Below are 23,654 nucleotides of genomic sequence, written 5' to 3'. Positions count from 1 at the left end.
AGCTGCTGATGCTGTGCGGGTTCATATAGCCGACAGAGGAAAAATGGTCCACCTTCTTTCTGATTCATTCCCCGTTACTGAGGCTCTATCCGGTCCCCATGTGGTGCGGTGGGACGGCAGGACGCAGGACCGCAGAGCCCGGCCTCTCCGTGGTGGTGTGCAGGGATCATGTTGCAAAGCGCTAAACTCGGCACTATCGCCTACATCAGCCCCTCCCACCTTCCTCCCCCCCTGTCTCTCCCTCTCTCTCTCTCTCCCATCTCCCTCCCCTCTGTCTCTCCCTCTCTCTCTCTCTCCCATCTCCCTCCCCTCTGTCTCTCCCTCTCTCTCTCTCACATATGTCCTGGCTGAAGGCATAAACAAAAGCATAATTAATAGAGACTGTAACAATTCATTTTGTTTTACATATACTATTCAGGCCTGTTGTTTTTTTTTTAGGGTTTTGAGTGTACAGCTGAAATGTTTCTCAAAATAAAAACGCATCCTTTAAGAAGTATCATCACAATAAATATGTCCGTAAAGACTCACATTATGATAGCCTACCTTTTATTTTTATTAGAGGCCTAATGTATTCTACTCCATTATATGACTTTATGATGTCTTTAATATATGTTATATACTGTGTGTTCATGTTGTAGTCTATGTGTACTGTGTGTGTTTTTATTTACTTATGAACCATATCAAAGATAAATTTCAAATCATTCGGTGACCCCTCGTGCCCTGTGAATTGGGGCATTGTCATCCTGGAAGAGACCACTCCCATCAGGATAGAAATCTTTCATCATAGGATACAGGTGATCACTCACAACAACTTTGTATTGATTTGCAGTGAGCCTTCCCTCTAAGGAAACAAGTCGACCCAAACCATGCCAGCAAAATGCCCCCCACAGCATAACAGAGCCACTGGATCCCCTCACTGTAGGGGTCAAGCATTCAGGCCTGTACCGTTCTCTTGGTGTACGCCACACATGCATCTGACTATATCACTTTTTTCTACATCTCTGTAGACCAGAGCCTATGGTTTTTGCACCACTGAACTCGCAAATGTGCATTTATCTTTGTAATGAGGGGTTTATGCGCTGCCACCCAATTATACTATCCCTCTCTATGTAACTGTCGACGGACTGTTCTTGCTGTCAGTCTGATTACGTCCTGCATTGACATTCAGCTGAGGAAGAATTGCTCTTCTTTTTTCCCTTACATATCGCAATAATGCATGAGCATCATTGTGTGCTGTCGACAATGTCCGACCCTATTTACTGATGTCTTGACTATAAATCTAAATGTGTCACTTTAGTCAGCCAGTTGAGCATTCTTTGTGACTGAAGCTCCTGCCATCATTGCCCCAACAATGAACCCTCTTTAAAAGTCACTTATATCTTTTCCCTCTTACTATAAATATAGATATACACATCATTTATACCATTTATACCTACCAAAATATACCTATTTATGGATAAATTATGATAAATTAGATTTTTGTGTTGTGACTTGAGCACAGTATTTTAGCCCCCTTAAGATACATTTCTATGATCCCACATTACTTCAGACAGATGACTGCTTCACTGTCATGTTAATGTGAAATTAATTAAAAGGAGCTCAGCGAGACTAATCAATATGTTATCCACTGAAACATGACAAAATTAATTATTGATTAATCGGTTGATCGCTATCTAGGTAAATTTGAGAACCTAGATTAATTCAGCTATCTAAAGCACAGATAAAGAAGAGACAGCAAAACACATTTTAAATTATTTTTGACCAATCTGTGAATAATATTAGGTTGAAAGATAGCCAGCATTGATCCTAATTCACCTTAAATATATTTATTCACGGGCTGCAGTAAATTTGTGTAAAGCAGCAATGCCAGTGGGTTACAAATACTTCAATTAAAAATATTACAGTACTTGTATTTGTATTTTTACTCAGGCACCACACGGTCAGCATCACGTAACTAACAGAAACATTTGGGGTCCTTTCACTTCACGTGTGCGTCTGCTGCTCTGCCATCGTGAGAGGAAACCATGCCGAAGTCAAAGAGGGACAAGAAAAGTAAGCAAATATACGTTTAAATTGTAATATGTACAAACATATTAAGCGTTAAGCCCTTTTAACTGTCCTGGACAACTTAAAACTGAAATAAGTGAAGCTAACGTTAGCTCAATACCGTTAGCTTAAGAGGTAAATAGCACTTTACACTGATGGGGACATGAACCAGTTCCCACTTACATTAGTGTATCTCAGAGCTGACTAACTGACTTGCTTTTCATATCTTCCCTCAGTTTCGTTAACGAAAACAGCCAAGAAGGGACTGGAGTCCAAACAGAAACTAATCGAGGAGGTGAGTGTTTTCCTCCCTGGTCTGGTACCTGTGTTACCTGAAACTGTTTCACAAGGAAAACGAGAATGGCCGTGGTTGCATTATGCCATTATCTCGAGATCACGAGTTAATTTATCTCGAGAAAACAAAAGGCCTTAAGATAACGGGATAATTTATCATGAGACAAATACGGGCGGAGCTCATTCTCATTTGTTTATTGGTCATTTTTCCGACAGCTCAGCTATTCGGATAAAGCACGTCAAGCCTTCAGGTGGCTCTCAAGGACGTGTTGGTTCTTATTCCTTCTCTCCGCCCCACTTTACTTTCTCTCATTAAATCTAATACAATGAAAGTGCCTGAAAGGTATTGTTTGGTACTTCTCCTACATGAAACATTACATCATATTATGACGAGGACCAACCTGCCACTTGGCTGTGACACAGATGCCATTAATAAAGGTGCTGTTAATAATAAAAGACATTTTCAGCCTAAATCAGTTGCTAAAGTGGTTAAGATGCCATCTATGCATGCTGGCATGGCACCCCTAATCTTTAATAAACATCATAACTAATAAGAGGAAACAACCTTTTGTTTTCTTGTTGTAACAAAATACTAATAACTCGTGATCTTGAGATAACGGCATCAAAAAAATAAAATAATTGCAAGCATGGCCGTTCTCAGCTTCTGTAGTTCCAAACTTATTCATCTGTGTTTTTCTTTTTTCTAGTTCCGGAAATGTGTGGATACCTACAGGCACTTGTTTATTTTCTCTGTGGCTAATATGAGGAATAACAAACTGAAAGACATCAGGACAGCATGGAAACACAGCAGGTGATGGGACAAGCATTTTGATTTAAAGGATCGGTTCTCAATTCTGTCCTAAAACAACAGTCAGGAGCCCAAATGAACATTGAAACATGTTTTCTTGCCATAGTCATTCCTCCTGTTCATACTGACCATTAGAAGATCCCTTCATAATGCACTTACTATGTAAGTGATGGGGGCCGAAATCCACAGTCCTCAATCTGTGCAAAAATGTATTTAAAAGTTTATCTGAAGCTAATATGAAGCTTCAGCGTCCAAATTAGTCAAATCAATATCAATATCTTGCAATGTTAGTCTATTTTTTTTTGCCAAAGTCCCTCTTTTTGTCACTATACTTCCACTGCAGCTCAACAGGGAAAAACAAAGTGGGAATTTCATGCTAAATGCGACAGATATCCACTTGATATGACTAACTCAGACTGCTGAAGCCTCATATAAGCTTCAGATAAACTTTTAAATGCATTTTAGTGCAAAATGAGTGTGTGGACACACTATGGATTTTGGCCCCCATCACTTACTTACTTAAAGCACATCTGAAGGGGATCTTCTAACAGCCAGTATGAACAGGAGGAATGATTACAGCGACATTCACATGCACACTACTATTCCACTATTATTCCGAATATGACAATATTCTGAATTTGATACGGGTCATGTAATAGCATATTCCATTTGGATATTCCTAATGTAGCATTTTCCGATTAAGACATATGGGATATGATGATATTTTCCGAGTTTTAGGAGCATTCTTTGGACATGTATACAGCACGTTCAGAAAATGCATCTCATTTGGGGTTTTTACCACAGTTTGCGACAGAGACCTTTTGCCTGTTTACAATCAGCTCTGTATGCTGTAAACAAACCAACTAGCCAACATCTCTATCCCAGATGCATGACAGGCTGGTTGTGTAACACACCCCTGTGCAGGCGAAATAACATATGATGGAGGAGGAAGCCAAACAGAGGAGAGGAATGAGAGGAAAGTGCAGAGCTGTTCAGGGTGTGCTGGAAAAACAGAGCACGCCTTCTTCACGACAGGGACAGAGGGGATTGGTTATTATCTTGACATGCAACCATGGACTGACGATGACGACTCAGTGTGATGCACCAAAAACACTCAGCAGTGTTTTTGGTGCATCAAAAACATCATGGGACAACCTGAGTACTGGGTGTGCCTGTAACTATAAATTTATAATATCAGTCATATGAATATCACTTAAAAATACCAGGCAGCAGCTCACTAATGTTTTTCACCTCGCTGGTTTACTTCACTGCCTGCAGAAAACCCCAAAACCCTGAAAACCCTGAAAACCCTCTGCATGTAAACAGGGATTAGTGGAATATTCATTTTCATTAGCCATGTAAACAGCTTAGTAAGAATATTGTCTTTTTCGGAATAAGGGCAAAAACCAGAATATTTTGTGCATATAAACATAGTCAGTGAACCCCAAGATACTCCTGATGGTCAGGCCAGCGTCTTGCATGGCAGCTCCGCCCCCATCAATGTGTGAGTCTGTGTGTGAATGGGTGAATGGGAGGCAAAAATTGTAAAGTGCTTTGTCCGTTAAGGCAGAAAGGTGTTATATGAATACAGTCCATTTACAAATCACTTCAACAGCTGTCACAGTAAACAGTTTTGACTATAATCCTCTCTGCTCTACAGATTCTTTTTTGGCAAAAATAAAGTCATGATGGTTGCCATGGGTAAAGGAGAAACAGACGAATACAAGGATAATTTGCACAAGGTGGGCAAAATCTCAAGTGTGGTGTTAAGCCAGAAAATATCACGACCATAATCTATTGCAAAGACTTGAATTTCTTTATTGTCTTTCCTAATATGCAGGTCAGCAAACATCTACGAGGAGAAGTGGGTGTGTTATTCACAAATAAAACGAAGGATGAAGTACAAGAGTAAGTAAGGCTTCACTTAATGCACTATTGTTAGAGGGATATCCCAAATATCATTAATCAGTTGTCTAAATGTTCTGTGCCCACAGGTATTTCAATCATTTCAAAGAGATGGATTATGCGCGGGCAGGCAACCAGGCACACATGGACATAACTCTGGATGAGGGACCCCTAGAACAGTTTCCTCACTCAATGGAGCCTCAGTTGAGGCAATTAGGCCTCCCCACTGCTCTCAAGAAAGGTACGATTAAACATCTTTGAGTGCAAAGAAAAATGAACACTATCACTTTAAAGGGATGGGTTCACAATCTTTCAAGTCCAGGCTCACTTAAGGTGGACTGACCTTTATAGTGGACCAGCTATTTTTATTTTAGTGTCAATCTCAGCCGCTCCTAAATAGAGAAATGTCTGGCTGCTGAGTCTCCCGAATTTGGTAAGCCCCCCCTGCCAGCGAGGAAAACCTCTTTCAGTGTTCATATGGGCACCTGACAGCTGACAGACTTGAAAAATTGTGAACTCATCCTTTAACAGTTTTTTTTTTTTTTTTTTGCTAAGAAGTTTGACAATTAATGGTCATATTTTTATCTATTGTTATCCAAGGAGTGGTGACACTGCTGAAGGACTATGAAGTGTGTAAGGAGGGGGACACGCTATCTCCTGAGCAGGCTCGTATTCTGGTGAGTTCTTGACTTTCACTTCAGAAAACGTTGACATACGTTATTGTGTTGGAGATGATGGACTATTTCTTCTTTTTTTGTCCATAGAAACTCTTTGGTACTGAGATGGCAGAATTCAAGGTGCAGATCAAGTGTATGTGGAACTCAGAAACAGGCGAGTTTGTGAACCTTGCCGGCGAGGAAGAGTCCATGCAGGATAATGATGAAGACGAAGACGATGATGCAGAATGAATGAATGAATGATGTTGATGTGATAAACTTTTCTTTTAATGTTCAACTGTTTGAGGCGGACTCCAAAAAAATCTTATTTTTTTTCTTGCAAAAATATCATATTGTCATTATTACATTTATACATTAACAATGAAATGCTCTTACGCATTAACATAAAGGTCTCCAATTTATTCATTCATAAGAAAATAATTTCAAGTGTGATTTGAGGAAAAAAGATAAAAGTTTTTTTTTTGTTTTAAGTAGGTAACTAAAGGGAAATGGCCTTTAGCAGATCTGATCTGCATAAACTTGCATGTTTGTTTGCCCTGTTATGGAGATTTTAGCGGAAGTAGTTTGGACACTCATGAGCTACAAGATTCCAGGCTTCATTGAAGGCATCGACCACTCTCTGGTCCAGAGGACCCTCCTCTGCACAAGCCAAGTTTTGCTGAAGTTGCTCCATGCTTGACATGCCAATGATAACTCCATCTCCCAGTTCACCCTTAAACAACACAAAAACAAATGATGCTGATGAGCCACAACTCGGTTGTGTTTAATTCAAAGTTGTTACATGGTAACATTTTCCAGCTAAGCACCAGTATAGCCATTGACTCTGTTGTGTTGAGTTTAAATATGCATTCAACAGACACTGTCAGATGGTCAAATAGCTATAAAATGGTCAGTACGGACAAGTCGTGACCACCTATAATTCTACAAATGGCCAGCTGATGTGAGACAATTATGTAAAATGAACAATCTAAAATGTGTGTTTAATTTTAAGTATTTATTCTATCAGGCTTTAAAATCTTTATGACTAATGAAAACAAAATTGACAGTCATCCTACAAAATATAGCTCGATCTGTGCAATATAATCACATGAAATATTTAGTGATGCTGTACTTACCACTGACTATTGATACAGTAGTGACATGAATGCTGTGTTGGACGTGTGAAAAGAGCACTTCCCTTTTAGCTTATAACTAAATGTTTTCAGTGTTGACAGCAGCCTTTTGAAATTCTACCTCAGTTGATTAATATGAACAGGGTGATGGGGTTGGATCAGTCTTTGCTCAGTAAATACATAAATATTTAAAACTTTGTGCAGATCAAGATACCTGCATTTTCCTCATGTTGTATATTGTAATCTTACTATAACGACACAAAACTTAACAAAAAATCTCATGTCGCTGTAGCTATCCGTGCAAAGCAGGTACCTTAAGTTTGGAGTGGTGGTACATCCAACGCATAGCAGCAGAAGTCAGAGTTGGTTTGTCTGAGCCGTACACTGTGTCCAAGGCCTTCAGAACCACATTTATCGCCTCAAAATGACTCAGATTCCAGTATCTGACACAGTACAGGAAGACAGTCACGATATTGTAACGTGCTTACAGATATACACAAGTGCAGAAATATCTCACTAGCGACAATATAAAAAAAATTGTGTTACTTATTGTTGAGGAAAACATCAAAAGCTAACTGCTGGTATTTCACCTGTCCCTATATGCTGCAGCCCAGCTGTTACCAAAGAATCGTCCTGCAGGCTGGGAACCATCTTTGTCTTGGTAATGATACTTTCCAGTCAGAAGGCCACCTGAGAAACAGTGGAGTCAGAATTTAAGCTTAAGTTATTTAGGCTTTTACTATCTATATTTATACTTTTATATGACATTTTGGAAAATAAGTTATGGTTAATGTTAAAACAAGACACAACGGTACTTTGAGCTGAGTCAGTATGCTAACATGATGATAAGCAGGTATAATGTTTACCATGTTCACCATCTTGGTTTAGCATGTTAGCATACTGACTATTAGTCAATTAGCACTAAACACAAAACACAGCTGTGGCTGTTGGGAATGTCATTTTACAAGTATTTGGTCATAAACCAAAGTCTTGGTAAAATTGCAATTTTGGATGGATGGTAAGTTAAAGGGTCAAAAAGTCATTACGATTCATCCAGAGGGGGACATGAATGAATGTACAAATTACTTTTAATTCAATAGTTGAGACATTTCACTCCAAACTACAGATGTGAACCTCATGGTGGCTCTAGAAGAAAGGTCAAGAGTTCACCAAAGTCATTAGGATTGATCCTCTGGGGACCATGAATCTCTGTACAAAAGTTAATGGCAATCCATCCAATAGTTGTTGATATGTTAGTCTGGACCGCATTGATTGACAGAGAAAAACATGATCTGTGTTCGGGACACAAGTTGAACATTATCCTCCACAGTAAGTGACACATGTATCTCCTTGAAACTAGGTGTAAGGTGCACCACAAAAGGCGGATATGCAGTACCTGCTAAAGGATTATATGCATAGAACTTCATTCCATAGTATCTCAGACATGGCAGCAACTCTGTCTCAACCTGTCTTGTTGTGGCATTGTACATCCCCTGTGAAAAGGTTGTAAAAGGTGTATGTAACAGTCAAAAGAGATCAAATTTAACCAAAGTATAATAAGCAAAGGAAGAAACATAAAACTAAGGTCAAAGCATTGGGGCCATCTTAAGTTTCTCCATGCTATAAAGGTTGCTTAACCAGTTTATTTGCTACAAATAAAAAACTACAGCAATTCAGGATAAGCTGTTACACAAAGGTTTTATTAGCTCCCTTCTAGCTATTCACGTGGAGGGATGCAACATCAACATAATTTATTGAACAGCTGATCTATTCTGAGATGACAAAATTGGACTATAAGGTTGCTTTAAAAAGTGCAAGAATACCTGATACACAGTGGGAACGATCCAGTTGTTGTGTCTGCAGATGCACACTATTTCAGCCACTTCCCATGACGCGTAATTTGATAGACCGAACTCCTTGAATTTTCCCTGAGGGCGATATTTTAACATTGCATCACAGTTTAATGAAACATTGTAAAGTAAGCAGATAGTATCTCAACATGATGGACACAGTATCATCAACTTCATCAAGATTTCAGCAACATGTTTGTAGTTTTAACTTGTGGAAAATAAGGTTTCTGTTCTCTTAACCTCTTTGTGGAGTTCATTGCAGGCCCTAAGAGTATCCTGGATAGGATTTTGGTGGTCAGGGGCATGGAGGTAGAACAGATCCACACAGTCAGTCCGCAGCCTCTGAAGGGACGTTTCCAGCTGGGAGCGTACACTCTCTGGCTTCAGCGTCTTCCCGTCCCAGGGGTTGGCCTTTGTAGCTATGGTTACTGTCATACAGAAACAGTAATGAGTAAGTAAGTAAGCATATCATTTACAGGTTTTTCCAATAAACAGAACTGTGTGTTTTTGCAAACCCAAACTTGAAATCAAAACATTGTCAAAGTGGTGAAAGTATATTTTCTGATTTAAAAGGTGGTGATTTGTATTGGATTTTATTAATTTAACTGTCTGGCTATAGCAAGTGATATAAAGAGTCTGGACTTGCCAAAAGGTTCTTCAGTGCAGTAAAAAGTCAGACCAAATCACGATCACGCAGGCTTTTCACACTGCATATTCTTAGCCCAGGGCTGAGCATAGCCCTGGGCTAAGAATGTGCTGACCCTGGGATAATTTAGCCCCTTTTCACACCCACATTGTTAACCCAGGGTTAACCTAAGCCCAAGGCTATATGATTCACACTGAACTTCTACTAGCCCTGGGTTAAATGTCCGTTTACATTCTACAATGACGCAACTTCTCCGCTGTTTACTTCAACCCCATTACACACTGGCACTTTTTAGCCCCGTGTTTAGTCGATTTTCAGTGGATAACTCCACAAACTCAGGGCTAACCCTTTATATTCTGAATCAATAATATGTCTAGACCCACAAATATACATCTTTAATGTAGCCAATGTGCTACATTAACAATTAAAACTGGGCTCATTGCAGCCTACTGTGAATGTAAAAGTGTCAGTTTAGCCCTAGTATCTCCAAAGGAGCTGGTTCTGGTCTGCAGAGATACTCAAGTGAGTCCTGAATGGCTGAAGACAGTTGCAATGTGTTTTCCATAATTGGATACAGGAGGCAGCAATCTTATTTAATTTTATTCAACTTATTTGTCAGGGACCATGTGAAAAAATCTAAACAAAAACATTACCATTACAGTTGATGTGCTAGCATGAGCAAAGAATAAACAAGACTTGACATCATACTTGGAAAAGTCACACAAAAGTGTCTGGATAGACCTGTTTAGGTGCTCTTGGGCAAAAATTTGCATACAAGTTACCATTTAATACACTGCATACAATTATAGATTGCAGCTTTATTACACGTCTAGATACCCAGAAACCAATCAGAACTCCTTCACTAAAATAACTCCTACTACCTTTCACCAGTTATTCTGTATGTCGTCTTGTTTGTGGTAATTTGATTTAAACACATTTCATTGCCGAATGCGCCCCATCTAAACACAATATTCACTAAAATAATTGAGAGAGATTAAAACTACAGTAGACTTTTACCACACAAGTTCCCAATATAAAGTATGGCCACAAGATTACATAATAATGCATAACACTATTGACATACTTTTTATATAGTGTTATTAACAAATGTGCAAAACCAACTGGAACACAGTGAACCCTGGTTATACAGCCCCTGTCCCTTTTGAGTCTTCAAACTTTATGGAAGTGAAATACTAAATCACTGGAGTACCCCTTTTTATAGTACATAGCTATTAGAGCACATGGTTTTATCAAACAAAACCTAACAAATCTGCTAGAAGTTGGTAGTGGTAGTTGGTTTTGATTTGTGTACACATTTCCATGTTTTTAATTTGTCAAACATACGGACCAGTGTCATTTTTAATATTGTGTCCTAACTATCTGTGTTTGTTTAGTGCTGTTTTGTCACTGTGTGCATGTTTTAATTGTAACCTATCTGACGAGAGACTGCAGCTGTAAGGTCATTCTGGTACAATATATAAAATGGTAACATTTAAGTTCAATGTTCTACATGGTCCCTTACAAATAAAATAAAATTTAAAAAAAAAAGGTTTTAGCCATGAAAAACTGTTCAAACACTATCCAGAACTATTGCAGAGGGGCTTTGCTTTGGTCATTTTTTGTGCGCATGGTGATAAGTTATATGAATTATATAGGACAGTTACAGTGGTTCTCAAAATGGGGTCCGGGGACCCCCAGGGGTCCTTGAGGGGGTTCCTGGGGGACACTGGGACAAAATCTTATCAAATGGGGGTCTGTGGTCTAATTTGTGTCAATTTAGATGTCCTTCACGTGAAAAAGTTTGAGAACCACTGGTTGTTCGCTAACTAGCTAATTCGGTGTTTCATGACGACCAGATATACCTGTTTTAGGGAGATTCATGCCCCCTATGACGGTCTCAGACTTCCCATCCGTGTACATGAAGGCTGTGTCCAAATGGTTGTGTCCCCTGTCCAGGAAAGCCTTCACCATCTCCAGGCTTTGGTCGGCGTCGGCTCGACCGCCGAAAGCCATCGTACCCAGCAGGGAAACCGGCCGTTTAGCTTGAGACGACGACATGTTTCGATGAGCCACAAACCTCGGTAAATGTGTGAGCACGTCTGTAATAATGTGTCGCTGTCTAAATACGCACAATCCGGCTGTTATTACACACTGCATGCTACGATACAGCAGTGAGTGTAGAGAGAGGGGGCAAAGGTCGGGCTGCAAGCGGTAATTAGGGAGCGTCGTAAAGTTACTTAACCGGTTTAAAACGGAGACATGTGCTATATTGTCTAATAGCAAAACAGCTGCTTGGCTGTTTGCTTAGTTATAGCTGAGACAGTGCAAAGTTCGTTTGCTGTGACCACTTCCTGTTGCTTTAAACTTATATGTTAATAATTGTTCAGTTGTCTTCGTTGCATCATTCATCTGCAAAGAGCTTGTCATACTAGAGCTAGATGTGCTTTGCAGTTCTTATTTTAAACCACAAGGTGTCAGCAAATCACCACAAAAGGAAAGGTCTTCATGGGTTTCTCCTGCCTCCTGCAATGAGCTCAGGCATAGAGTCCAGACTACCTATACAGCAGATGTGATTTACTTTATGGTGAGTGAAAGGAATTTTTATTTTTATGAGGACAAGACTGGTCCAATAAGTCTGGCGTAAATGTCAAGCTATATCATCTTTCACTGTTCCCTAATTTAAGAACCATTCAAGTTTTTGTGATATGCCATCCCAGGGCTAGGTAAACCTGGGTGTGACCCTGGGCCAAAAAATAGCTGTTAGGCCCCTCCAGACACACACAGATGTTGTTTCCCCCAACCCATTTTGCCCAGAGACTCAGTAACCAACAAGTATTTTTTTTACTGGAAGGCTACCCTGCCAAAGATTTGCTGTAAGTTAGTTTATTCACCATATGTCAACATAATGTTAACTGAAATTTAAAAGCATTAAAACTTGATTTTGACAAAGAGCCCCTCACTAAGAAATGGCCCCGAGATACAGTTTTAATGTGTTATAGTAAGATATATTACCAAACCAGTTCATAATTAATCAAATTACCACAAAATAATTGCCATGCAAACAATGTTCGGGGCCCCTGATGGTCTGGAGTCAGCTGTCAGTTGCCTGGTATAATTGTTGCCTCTATAATGAAATTTAGGCTACTAAAACTATTAGGGAAAGGTTTTTTGATACTTGAGGCAGTTGTTCAGGGATCTCAAAGGGTCTTGGATGCAAGGCTGGATTATCAACCAGGCAAAGTCGCCAGCTGACTTCCGGGACCCCAGAAGTACCAGGTTCCCTAAATGTCAGTTGGTTTTGTTAATTTGTTTTATTGCTAATTTTTGTGGGAATTTGCTTGAGAAAAAGTACAATACCAACTTCTTTAGGCAATTATGTGACTATCTTGAGGGTCCATGTCTCAAAATTCTAGTTTTAAGACCTTAGTTTAGTTCACGTGTATATTATTCCAGCATTTTGTTTATTTTATATTATTACCATGTGCAATATACATAAATGTTTCTTTTTGATGTATGATAGTCAACATAAAGCTCATTTTCATACCCCTGGTTGGTCTCTGGGCATAAAATGAAGCTGCCATGTGTAGTCTGCTGTGTGCATTAGGGCTGATGGGAACTTAGAGATGACAGGTAGACAATACACAGGGGGCAGTAGTCATGGGTGGAGGGTCAGTATAGGGGCCCAAGAGCAGGTTTTTGCACTGGGGCTGTCAGACAGGTTAATACAACCACGCTTGAACGTATCAGGGGCCCAAAAATAAACATAAACAGATGAAGACTCACTTAAGTTGCTGCAGAGAAAAAGTGACTTGTGACAAAGACATGTTCATGTTCTCACTAGATGAGCTCTGAGATGTCTGAGGGCCCCGGAGCTAATTAAAACAACATGCTGTAGTTATTGGTACCATTGATGGTTACACGGACAGCGGTGACCCGGGACTCTTTTTGGGTCATGAACACACATGCGTGCAATGAAAGCTTTGTTTAGAAAGCAGCGGTGGTCGGTCCTGGCGGGTGACCCTTTGACCGCACCATCAGCTGTTTGCCGCGCAGAGTGACCACTAAGTTGCTTCAGACCCCCTCCTCCTTCCCGTACCTCAACCCCAAACATCCTCTGTTGCTCCACGGGTGAGATGGCCATGACTACCATGAGTGGTTTACATCTTCGTGCGCACGGATACGCACGTGCGCTTTGATTCCTATACATCCACGCGCTCTGTTGTTACCAATACGCACTAACTGGACAAAATAAAACGCCACATTGGTCAAGGAAATGAATATTAGCGTCAAAAAACAAACAAACAAAAAACTCTCAACGCAAATATCACAATACAATACAACGCATTAAATCTCATTATAGCGACTTTTTGCCCGAGACAAACTTTTACAAGCTCCTAATTATGCCGTGACCTGAGGAAAACTTTGTGTTTTCAAGTCTCCCTGTTTGTGAGTCCACTTTGCCGACTGCAGGGTGTCTTGTGTGGGTGTGTTTCAGGAACTCTGAATAATAGATAGCACCCTTTGCATGCCCCCCACCCCCCCACCCCCACCCTAAAACCCCCCCCCCCTGCCATCATTACCAAGTCAATGAGGCAGAAAAAAAGCGCTCAGCCTCCACCAGTTTTTGCCCGTCAGTCCAACATCTGCAGTGAGGAAGTGTAGGTGAGCCGCAGTTTTCAGTCAGTGTCACACGCAGAGAGAGAGAGAGAACACATCGCATGTAATGGCTCTGTCATTTTTGGAAAGTTTTGGTCATTTCCACGCGGAAGATCTCTCGCGCGCCTTTTAAGTTTCTTGAATTGGCCGCTCAGAGTTTTTTTAGTTGGTTATATATTAATAAGGTTGCATTTTTTTGTGGGGTTAACCGGCGAATTATTCTGATGAACGAGTTTGCGAGTAATTCGCATTTTTTAAAACTGTAACCCAAGAAGAGGAAAATGGATAGTGTTATTTTTTATTTTTTCCTAATATTTATTAAAGGGGCTCAAGCCTTCCGTTATGGCATCGCCAACAATCTTCAGTCTTATATGTGAGTATCCCATTTCCCTATGTTCTGTTGTTTATATTGTACTCATATCTACTTGGCACACATATTATTTAGAGATGATGTCTACTCTTCATCCTTCCTAAGATGGTTTTTACAGCTTTGAAGTTGGAGCTGCTGGTTCACCTGCGCGTGCATAAACTTGTGTCACAGCTTCAACTAGAGGCAGAAAACAGAAGCTTAATTGTGAGGTTTTTTTCTTCTTGTTTCAGTTATTAAACAGCAGCTGGATGAGAAATATACTTTGTTGATGCTGTTATGCGCTCTTATGATGGTCTTTATTTGGCTTCCATGTATAGTATAACTGTAATTTACTTAATTATCTACATATTAGCTCCATGTAGATGGTCCTGCCTGCATTCCTAACTCTGTCAGAGGCTGTTTGTTTTAAGCCCCTCAAAGTGAAGAGCTAGTCATTATGACAGGTATTTTAAACCACTGAAATAATAAATAAGGAGCTTGAATTATGTGAGAGAAGATTCTCCGCTGTTACTTACCACTAACAATAAGTTCTTTCATATGCAGTTATGTGTAGAGATAGATGGAGGTGATAGTCATTACTTTTGTATACAAGATGAGCAGCTGGATGTTGTCTCAAGGGTCCCGCTGATCTCCATATGCCGAGCTTTCCTGTCTGTGCTTGGAGAGTTACCAAAGAAGTAAATGTTTCGAAGATCATGTTGCACTTGTGAGACAGTTTGAGAGTCATCTGTGTTGTGCAGCGAATGGTGTGAAGACAGCCAGTGGCACCTCTCCTCGTTAACCCAGACAGAGTTTGTGTGAGAGGGAACAAAACATAAAGGCTTACTATATTTTACCTGGGGGTGAAAATGTTAACCGTCTCCTCTTTCTGTTCATACAAGTGGAAACGTATGGTCTGCCATATTTCCAGCGAAAAACACTATAAATGTTTCATGTGAAATGTCTGGAAAATACGGGCATGTTTTTGTTTTATTCATTCATTTTGAAAATATTGCACAGTTAAGTGGTAACTGGTGACAGAGATTGTACATCATATGTTTTTGTTTCCCCGCAAACCTGGCTCACATCTAAAACATTTTGATCTTGTCTGTTTTTTTTGCTTTTTACATTTGGAGGCAAATCAAATGAAACAGAAAATGTTTGCCACTTTCATGTCCATCTCAGCCCTCTAAATGACTTTCAGGGAACCCATTTCAGATAAATATTAACTTAAGTTTAACTACAGGTAGTATCTTGTGCTTAGCAACTCAGCGCTCTGAAAGGTGAGGTATGAGGAATTCCCCTTAAGTCTTTAAAAATACCAAACCCAGACATCATAAGAAGCCTTACACAGGTAATGCCCTCAGAGGCATTACGTCGTCGACAACAAAAAATGAGTACTTTGTCCATCTATCTTTGCTGCAGCATTTCTTACAGCGCTCATAAATTGCCTCGCTGCCATCTGTACATCTGTTAAACACAGCAGAACATTTAGACACTTTAAGTATTTTCACCACTTTTTTTTTTTTCCCCCAGGCCCAATGTGTGTATGGAAAGGGAGGTGACACTGGTCGCCCAAAGGCAGCCATGTGTGCAGGCCTTCACACGCATGGTTAAAGTGTGGAAGCAAGGCTGTGTGGGACAGTCATGGTGCATGGGATACGAGAGGAGGTGAGTAATACACCTCATTTATTGTCTGTCATCTCATGAACCCTCCTTCTTCCCTTTCCATAGTCAAAACCTCTGGCTCTGTTCGCAGACGAACACTCCCGTCTTCACCTGCAGGGGATGTGGCATTTTGATGATTAAGCTCTGGCTCGAGCAAAGCTTTAATTGATGGTTTTGTGAAGTCTGCATGAGTCATGCAAAGTTTTATCAAAGAGAGCGTCATCCTTCGCTAAACTCCATCTCCAAACAGTGTCTAGCAGGACAAGATTTATCTCCCTGATCTCCTCCTTCCCCTTACCTCTTCATCTCTCTCACTCTTGTTCTGTAATCACAGCTTTGAGCCTCTCATACAGTTAAGTGCAAGGTGTAGCCCCACTTCACTGGGGTTACCGGCTATTTAACACACAGGCATCTCCGCAGCCAACATTCCTTTGAAGGAGAGTCCTAATGCTAACATCTTAGCCTGTGACTGAGAGTCAGTTTCAGGAGTTTCTCACTGTGTCGCTCACGCTCGCTTTCTCTGCGTTATTTATCGCGTTGCAGAGTCAAAGGCTGCTTTGAAGGCAGCCAAGACCACAATTACTCGCTGTAAACAAAACATGTTTCCACAGTTCTTAATGACTGTGGTGGTGTGGCAATGAGAGGGGTCCTAAAGTACAGGGAGAGACGCTGTTCTCAGAAGTAGAGTCTGCCAGTCTCACACTTTAAAATGACCTTAAAAGTCTGGGAAATGTTTGCTGAACATTATCCTGCATGTTACATAAAGTGCTGTGAGACAATCAGATAGCAAGATTTGTTTGTTTATTTCTAATTTATCAGTATTCAAGCACAAGAAACATTAAACATTATATTTGCCAAATATTAAATCAAATAATTTTACAATGGAAATGAAAAAAAACCCACTTTTGTATGTTGTCAGTCCTTGTAATGCCTTATTAATCTTTAGACAATGTTTGATTAGTCATTGCAACAGGTTTTATTGAATGTTTCTAACTTTGTTTGTCATGTTGACAGAACGGCATACTACACAGCATACAGACAAGTGTACAGACAGGATTATCAGACTGTGTACAAGTGTTGCCCTGGATGGTCTCAACTCAATGGAGAGGCAGGTTGTCTCTATCGTAAGTATCTTCATTACTTATATTTTTCTATTTTCTCTCCTTTTACAACACAAAAATCTACAAAGGCCTTTTTATCTAAAACAGAGAGAATATGCGGGAAGGTGTGTTTACTTTCTGACTCAGCAGAAGAAAGGGTGCTTTAAACATCACCTCACACTTGGCACAGACCTGAATGAAAGGTTTTCAGACAAAGGTCAAAAGGGTCAAGAGGTGCTTTGCCCATCCAGACTTCTCAGCAGATGTTATCAGTCAGTGCCATGTCCACAGTACTTGTGTTGTCACAACAGTCCCACAAGGCTGGGGAAAAAAAAACTAAAGCGTTGAAAGACTAATGTGCTGACATTCTCTTGGATCACATCGGATTTGCATCGTAGTATCTTGTTCTGCACACAGGGAAAAAACATTACGATCTGAAAGAGATGTTTAAGTGCTGAGTGATGTCATGGCTCCCCAGCGCTCCTGTAGTTTAAGATAGATAGTCTGTCTGGCAGTTAGCACTTTCTTGGTTGGGTAGCTACTTAACAGTGTACAGTAGAGCTCTAAATGTCCACATTCCCTGCCTAGCTGTATTCCCATGTTTAAATCCTGGCTCTCATCCACATAGTCATGCCACTTTTCTCATTCAGCGGTGTGACATGGCAGAATAGGTCAGAGGATTGCATTATGGATATAAAAACAGACAAGCCCATCCAGTGTTTACTCCAACCAATCACAGTCTTGGCCCACAAAACAATACCCATCAGCTTATAGTGGAGTGACCACCTGCTGATATGCACAAAAGAACAAAGAAACACAAATGTGAATCTCCCCACCGTAATTCCAATCCACAGGTCCATGTATGGAAAAGTTGTTCTGTTGGTCACACTGGGGCTGCCAGCAGCTCATCTCCTTGTGGATAAGCTTAGCTTCACACCGCTGAGACCAAGAAGCCTCCTTTGATGGGATTTTACAGCCAGTGATCAAGATCACATAGCCTGCATACCATAGACGGACCCTTGGCAAAGTCATCCTGTAAACAGTTTGTCCCCTGTCCGGTAGACTGACACGAAAGTTCCTACTTCCTTGTTCTCTGTGCCCTGCTTGGAAACACCCTGTGTGCTTAATGCCCAGCCCACGCAACCTCAGTACAGGCACATTAGTCTCTGGGATAACTCTGTGATGGGAAGTGGCAGGGATGGAGAGAGGGAGAAGATCTAGATGTGACTGTCATCAGAGTCTTATTATGGCATCTCTGCTCTCTTCAAAGAGCTCTTTGTTTCCAGGGACAAGGTTACAGTATTAAATTATACAAGGAAGCATTACACTGTCTTCTCTTCAATGGTCTGGTTTGTTTTAAAACACTCATAAACAAATGTCTTAAAGAGACATTCCTCAGGACTGCCCGGTGTCGTCCCCTCACTTAAGTCGACGGAGGTTTTGTTTCTTTTTTCGCGTGACAATGGCTGCTCTTTCTGACGTGAGGCAGGGCTTTTATCTCTGTAACCAAAGACGTGGCAGCACTTTGAGATGGGACAAACTAATCACCCTTTTCTCTGAGCCATTGAACCAGGATAAAAGGAAGCTCACACCACAATCCTCCCTCTCCCACTCCTGTGCACTTTGCTATGCGCTATCTGTACTGTACCTCAGTCAGCACAATGTAATCTGTGGGGCTGTTTTCAACAGCACCTACAACATCCAAAAGGAAAAATCTGCTTTGTAAAATGCACAGCTTTAGCAAATCCTCTGAAAACCCCCAAAAACAGGGAAAGATAGGAATGCTTTGTGTTGAGATAGTGATTTAGTGTCTGGCACTTTTGAGGTTTCTTTCTGTTTCATGTTGTTCCTCTCCTTCCTCCTTTCTCTCTTCCTGTGTGTTCCCTAATAAAATGTCAGTGTAAGGTAATTAGGCTAATGACCTGTGGTTATTGTGAGGCAGTCAAGCGGAATTGAGGGTATAATCATGTTGTAGATACAGCACACAGTGACTTGGAAGTTGAGTAGTTTGTTGATCGAGCCCTCGGCCCTGTCATTAGTTCACCTGTGTTTCTTCTCCTTCTCTGTTCCATTGTACTGTAGTTGTCCAAATGTTGACTTCTTCTCACAAGTATGGGAATTCACAGCCTCAGTTGTTGTGCTCTCCAGCATTCTTTGCTTTGCATAATTAGTCATATATCTGGAGAAAGAATATACCACAGCACAGCAAACATCTGGTTATTTTCACATTTTATTCCATTATTTTGACACCCTCCCTCTTTTTTTTTCCATATCTTTCTGTTTCAAGCTATTATCATCTAATTATGAAACTTTATGAGTTTTCCATTGACACAATAGCATGAATTCAGAGTTCTTGAAAGTTTGATGAATATTTGAGATTTTCAGTTTTTGTTTTCCAAGTTCTGATATTTTCCAGTATAACAAAGAATGCTCAATGTGAAGAGTCAAACTGAAGGCCGTTTTAAAGGCAGGTCTTTCACTGTGTAGGTGTGCTCTGCTGCAACTAACAGAGAAAAGCAGTAAATCCTCACATTGATGAAGTTGGAATCAGAGAATGGTTGGAATTTTTGCTTAAAATGACTTAAAAAACCATTCTTCAATTATCAAAATAGTTGCTGATTAATATTCTGTTGATCAACTAATCTTTTAATTGATGAATCATTGCAGCTCTAATGTTCTATTTAAGATCTTAGAGCTACGTCTATTCAGAGTTTTTACAGTTCATCTAATTCAGGTAAAGTTTTGGAGGCAGAATGTAGTGTCAGAAAAAACCCCCAGGTTGCAACTGAGGTGGCTTTTGTGTATTTTGAAAAGACTCCAATTGGCTCAATGACTATCTGGTTCTCCTGAAAATGAAGAGCCTCTTGACTTTGTGGTGGCGACTTCTTCCGCTTAAATGTTTTGAGGACCACTCAGTCAATGAGTTAAACCTTTTTACCTCAGCCCACAGCCACGGGCCCGGTCAGGATGGACGCGGTCAGTCGGGAGTGGAAGCAAGCAGTTATGTTGATTGACGGCAACAATAAGCTTTGTGACAGGGGCTGAGGAGCAGGGACAATGGCTCCTCCAGTTTGTCGTCCTCGTTAACTGCTGAATAGGAACTGGCCCCCTTTTGTGGTGGGACCAGGCTGGGGAAGGTAGCTACATGTGAAATAGGCTCAGTAGCCAGAATACAGGAAATGGTCCTCTGTCTATCCATGGGTGGTCTTTATGTGTGTGTGTGTGTGTTATGGAACACAGCAACAACTATGTCAGCGGTCATGGGTCCATATCGTGCATAGCTGAACACAAATAGAAACAGACCCAGACTCATACAGAGGAAAAGACAGAAATCAGCCAACTAAGACATAATACGGTGAATTATACGCCTAAACAGTGGTGTAAATTTGATTATTTGGTCCATCAAAATACCGCCTCAGATTACTCTGAGATATACCTTTTGATCTAATGAGTTACATGCAGATATACACATTGCTTGTCGCCCCGTTGTGAGCAGTATTCTCACAACAACTTGATGACGTCCTTGCTAGAACTTGCATCTTTGTAGAATTATACTTATTCTGGTATGAGTTTGACAAGCATGCATGACTCAGTGACATTAGGCAAGAAGTAGACACGGACCCAAAGTAATCTCATGACATTGCTGGCCAGCTACAGATGTGGGTGTATTGCAAGACTGTGAATGAGGCTGTGCGGAAATTAGTCTGGCTGGAAAGTTTGTTCAAAGTACAAACTGATGCTTGTTGCTCAAATTAGTGTGTTTTCATTTGCAGTTGCAGTTAAATACTTTGCTAGGAGTAGATATTGGTCTTTTCCTCTTCTTATCGTGGCATCCATGCCAGAGCTGGATGTCAAATGGCAGGCATGTACAGCCACTGCCAAGGAGACATAACCAGAATCACATTTTTAAACTGGTTAAAGACATACTATGCAGGATTTCCCTTAAAAAACAATGTATAGACTCATACAAAAATAATCCTTCTCAGTCATCACTTATGACCCACTAGAAATGTGTGGTGATGTATGTATCTACAGAGACCCTTCCCCTTTGTCTGTATTTTCTTATTTTCTTATTATTTTGCTGTGTTCATGTTGTTTCTTGGCATCAACCTTTGGTCAGTGGCGTAGCGTAGCGACCAGGTTACATCGCTGTCTCCGTCTCTCTCCTCTGCTCTCCCTCTTTGTCATGGATGTATAAACTGAACAGGTCTCTGTATCTGTTTGACCGAGGGCAGGGCTGAGCTCCACACACACACACACACACACACACACACACACACACACACCCACACACACATATGCAGAGCAGAGAGGCCACAGTGGACAGGATGAAGCGTACGCTTCAGCTGCATTCACACCAAATCTGTCAATGAGGCATCTTCCTGCAGGGTTGAGCAGAGGTGTGGGCGTCTTTATTTATGAAACAATCAGAAAATAATGATTTATTTATCTGATTCACTGCTTTGTTCTAGGGCTGGGCGATATGACCAAAATCTCATATCCCGTTATAGGTCATTTCATATCCTAATAACGAAACCTATCCCAATATAGCACATTTTAATTCAATGAATAAATAGTTGGTCCGTCCCCTCCGTCTCCCCCCACTGGCATAAAGCTGCCTACGTGTGTGCTTTTACATAGCATGCAGGTGATTCAGAGGGGTGACGGAGATCAGACTGATCAGAGCTGTAAACTCTGCTATGAGGGAGTACAAAGATGTTACTAGAACGAGGGGAGGACATTTCTCTTCGTTTGATAACAATTAAAAGTTAAGTTAGACTTTTCTGTCTGCTTCCCGACTACTTTAAAAAAGACGAGAGAAAAAGAGAGAGAGAGAGTTGAGAGCACCAGAGAGAGAGAGAGAGAGAGCAGCTGTGGTCAAGTGAGCTAGAGAGTGAATCAAGCGCTGGCAGAGAGGACGCCAGTGAATCAGCTCAATAAAACTTTATTTTCTGATTGTTTCACAGTTCTAAAGCACAAATCCCACACACCTCCGCTCAACACTGCGGATGTATGCTGGACCGTCTGGTTTGGTCTGAGTACAGGCTAAGAGAGCAGAGGAGAGTAGTGTGACCATAAATGACGACAAAACGTAGCAGAGACTCTCACACTGAGCTGAGATTAAAAGAGTGCACATAAATTTAGTAAATAACACAAATAAAGACAGTCTCTACTGCGTTTTGCTGTCATTTATAGTCGCCGTCTGGCTGCTTCTCTGCTCTTTCTCAGCGCTGAGGGGCTGAGCCCTCCGTGTGTGTGCAGCGCAGCAGAGACAGACAGTGGTGGAGAGTTGACGACAACTAAATTTGTTATGTTACGTTATGTAAAACCTTTGCGAGTAAAAAGCCAAGAAGAGTAATTTATCAATGTAATCTGCGTAAAAAAGATGGACAGACTCTAAATGACAAAAATACTGCTGCAAAGAGTGTGATTTGCGTCACAACGATGTAAACGATACAGCGAAATATGAAACGATAGACATTTTTTTCTCATCACACGATATATATTGTCATATCGCACAGCCCTACTTTGTTCTCGGTAATGCTGCTCCCTGTCTCTCTAGCTTGTTCGACCACCGCTGAGCTCTCTCTTGCTCATGCTTTCGTTTCCCCCTGGTGTCGTTGAGCTGGGGAGGAGGGGCCAACTTTGAATGGTGTGTTTACAAACAGCTACCAGCAAATCCTGCATAGTATAACTTTAAGGTGAAGATATCAAAGTTTAGGTACAGTATGCGGTTAGTAACGGTTATTGGTATTTATGATAGGCACACGGTAAAAATGTGCTCCGTCCCATTACATTGGTTTTCAGCTGCAAGCAATGAATGAGGCTGCATTAAACTCACAGTATGTTTAACTTGTCTTGTGCCCCGTTCAGTTTTGCTTGCAGTATAGTGCCACTGTAAATTTCCTGTGTGGTCTGAGTGACATGCATGTTGTCTAATCCTTATCTCTTGAACATTAGAGTGGGAAATTGAGAATGTGTATCAGGTAGTGGATAGGTGTTTTTATTTTTAATGTTTTCTCTTTGTGATGTTACTCAATGTCAAAATACTCATATGTCAATATTATTATTCCACATATTTGGAAGAAAGGATGACAGTATATTTTACTCACAGGAACAGGTGTAATATAAACGTAGACATACATGTAGGGCGACAGCAAATGCTCCAGATATTCTAATTGCAGGGTCTTGCGCACAAAGAAAAAATTTGCAACGCGTTATTATGCCTACTTTGTCAAACCAACCTTGTGTCAAGCTCAAATAGTATTTAAAGTCTTTCAAAAAAACCTGTCAGAGATCATCTGATATAGTTGGCCCTGGTTTTCACAAGAACTCTTTGAAATGACACATTCCTCTGTGTAGCAAAACATGATTTGCTGCTTCAAAATACAGTGCTAGGCTCCGCGCGTACCAATTATGGCACCAAACGGAGCCCTGTGCGTAGGCCTTTGTGTCTGTGAATTGCCCTAAATGTGGTCTCCCTCTGGGTCTCGCTCTAGGGGTTAAACAGATCGACAGAGCCTAAACAAACACAGGGCGGCC

The 23,654-nt window shown here is 40.8% G+C and overlaps 3 protein-coding genes across 7 annotated transcripts in view; 2 read left to right on the top strand and 1 right to left on the bottom strand.

The window, feature by feature from the left end:
- The first annotated feature begins 1,941 nt into the window (after positions 1-1,941).
- mrto4 (MRT4 homolog, ribosome maturation factor) lies at positions 1,942-6,007 on the top strand. Its single transcript, XM_042402939.1, has 8 exons — positions 1,942-2,052; positions 2,283-2,341; positions 3,048-3,151; positions 4,809-4,890; positions 4,989-5,056; positions 5,143-5,294; positions 5,654-5,730; positions 5,818-6,007. Exons 1-8 carry the CDS (start codon positions 2,025-2,027, stop codon positions 5,959-5,961), a joined length of 714 nt encoding a protein of 237 aa, XP_042258873.1. The 5' UTR covers positions 1,942-2,024; the 3' UTR covers positions 5,962-6,007.
- Positions 6,008-6,114: 107 nt separating this feature from the next.
- Positions 6,115-11,592, bottom strand: akr7a3 (aldo-keto reductase family 7, member A3 (aflatoxin aldehyde reductase)). Its single transcript, XM_042402925.1, has 7 exons — positions 11,201-11,592; positions 8,933-9,120; positions 8,666-8,770; positions 8,239-8,335; positions 7,433-7,532; positions 7,156-7,285; positions 6,115-6,442 (listed from the first exon to the last, which is right to left on the bottom strand). Exons 1-7 carry the CDS (start codon positions 11,493-11,495, stop codon positions 6,281-6,283), a joined length of 1,077 nt encoding a protein of 358 aa, XP_042258859.1. The 5' UTR covers positions 11,496-11,592; the 3' UTR covers positions 6,115-6,280.
- Positions 11,593-11,731: 139 nt separating this feature from the next.
- The window catches only part of megf6b (multiple EGF-like-domains 6b), a 63,566-nt gene continuing 51,643 nt past the window's right edge, over positions 11,732-23,654 (top strand). The window contains exons 1-4 of one of the 5 annotated variants that reach the window (XM_042402739.1): positions 11,732-11,922; positions 14,319-14,367; positions 15,880-16,014; positions 17,026-17,135. In XM_042402739.1, the coding sequence (XP_042258673.1) occupies positions 14,366-14,367; positions 15,880-16,014; positions 17,026-17,135 (247 nt within the window). In that variant the 5' untranslated portion in view covers positions 11,732-11,922; positions 14,319-14,365. Of the gene's footprint in view, positions 12,626-13,911; positions 14,368-15,879; positions 16,015-17,025; positions 17,136-23,654 lie in introns of those variants that run through there. The other 4 variants (XM_042402748.1, XM_042402759.1, XM_042402750.1 and 1 more) reach the window with 4 other exon arrangements.

Source organism: Thunnus maccoyii, chromosome 3 (genome assembly GCF_910596095.1).
Source record: "Thunnus maccoyii chromosome 3, fThuMac1.1, whole genome shotgun sequence".
NCBI classification, from domain to species: domain Eukaryota; kingdom Metazoa; phylum Chordata; class Actinopteri; order Scombriformes; family Scombridae; genus Thunnus; species Thunnus maccoyii.
This window is presented reverse-complemented; position numbering and strand designations above follow the sequence as displayed.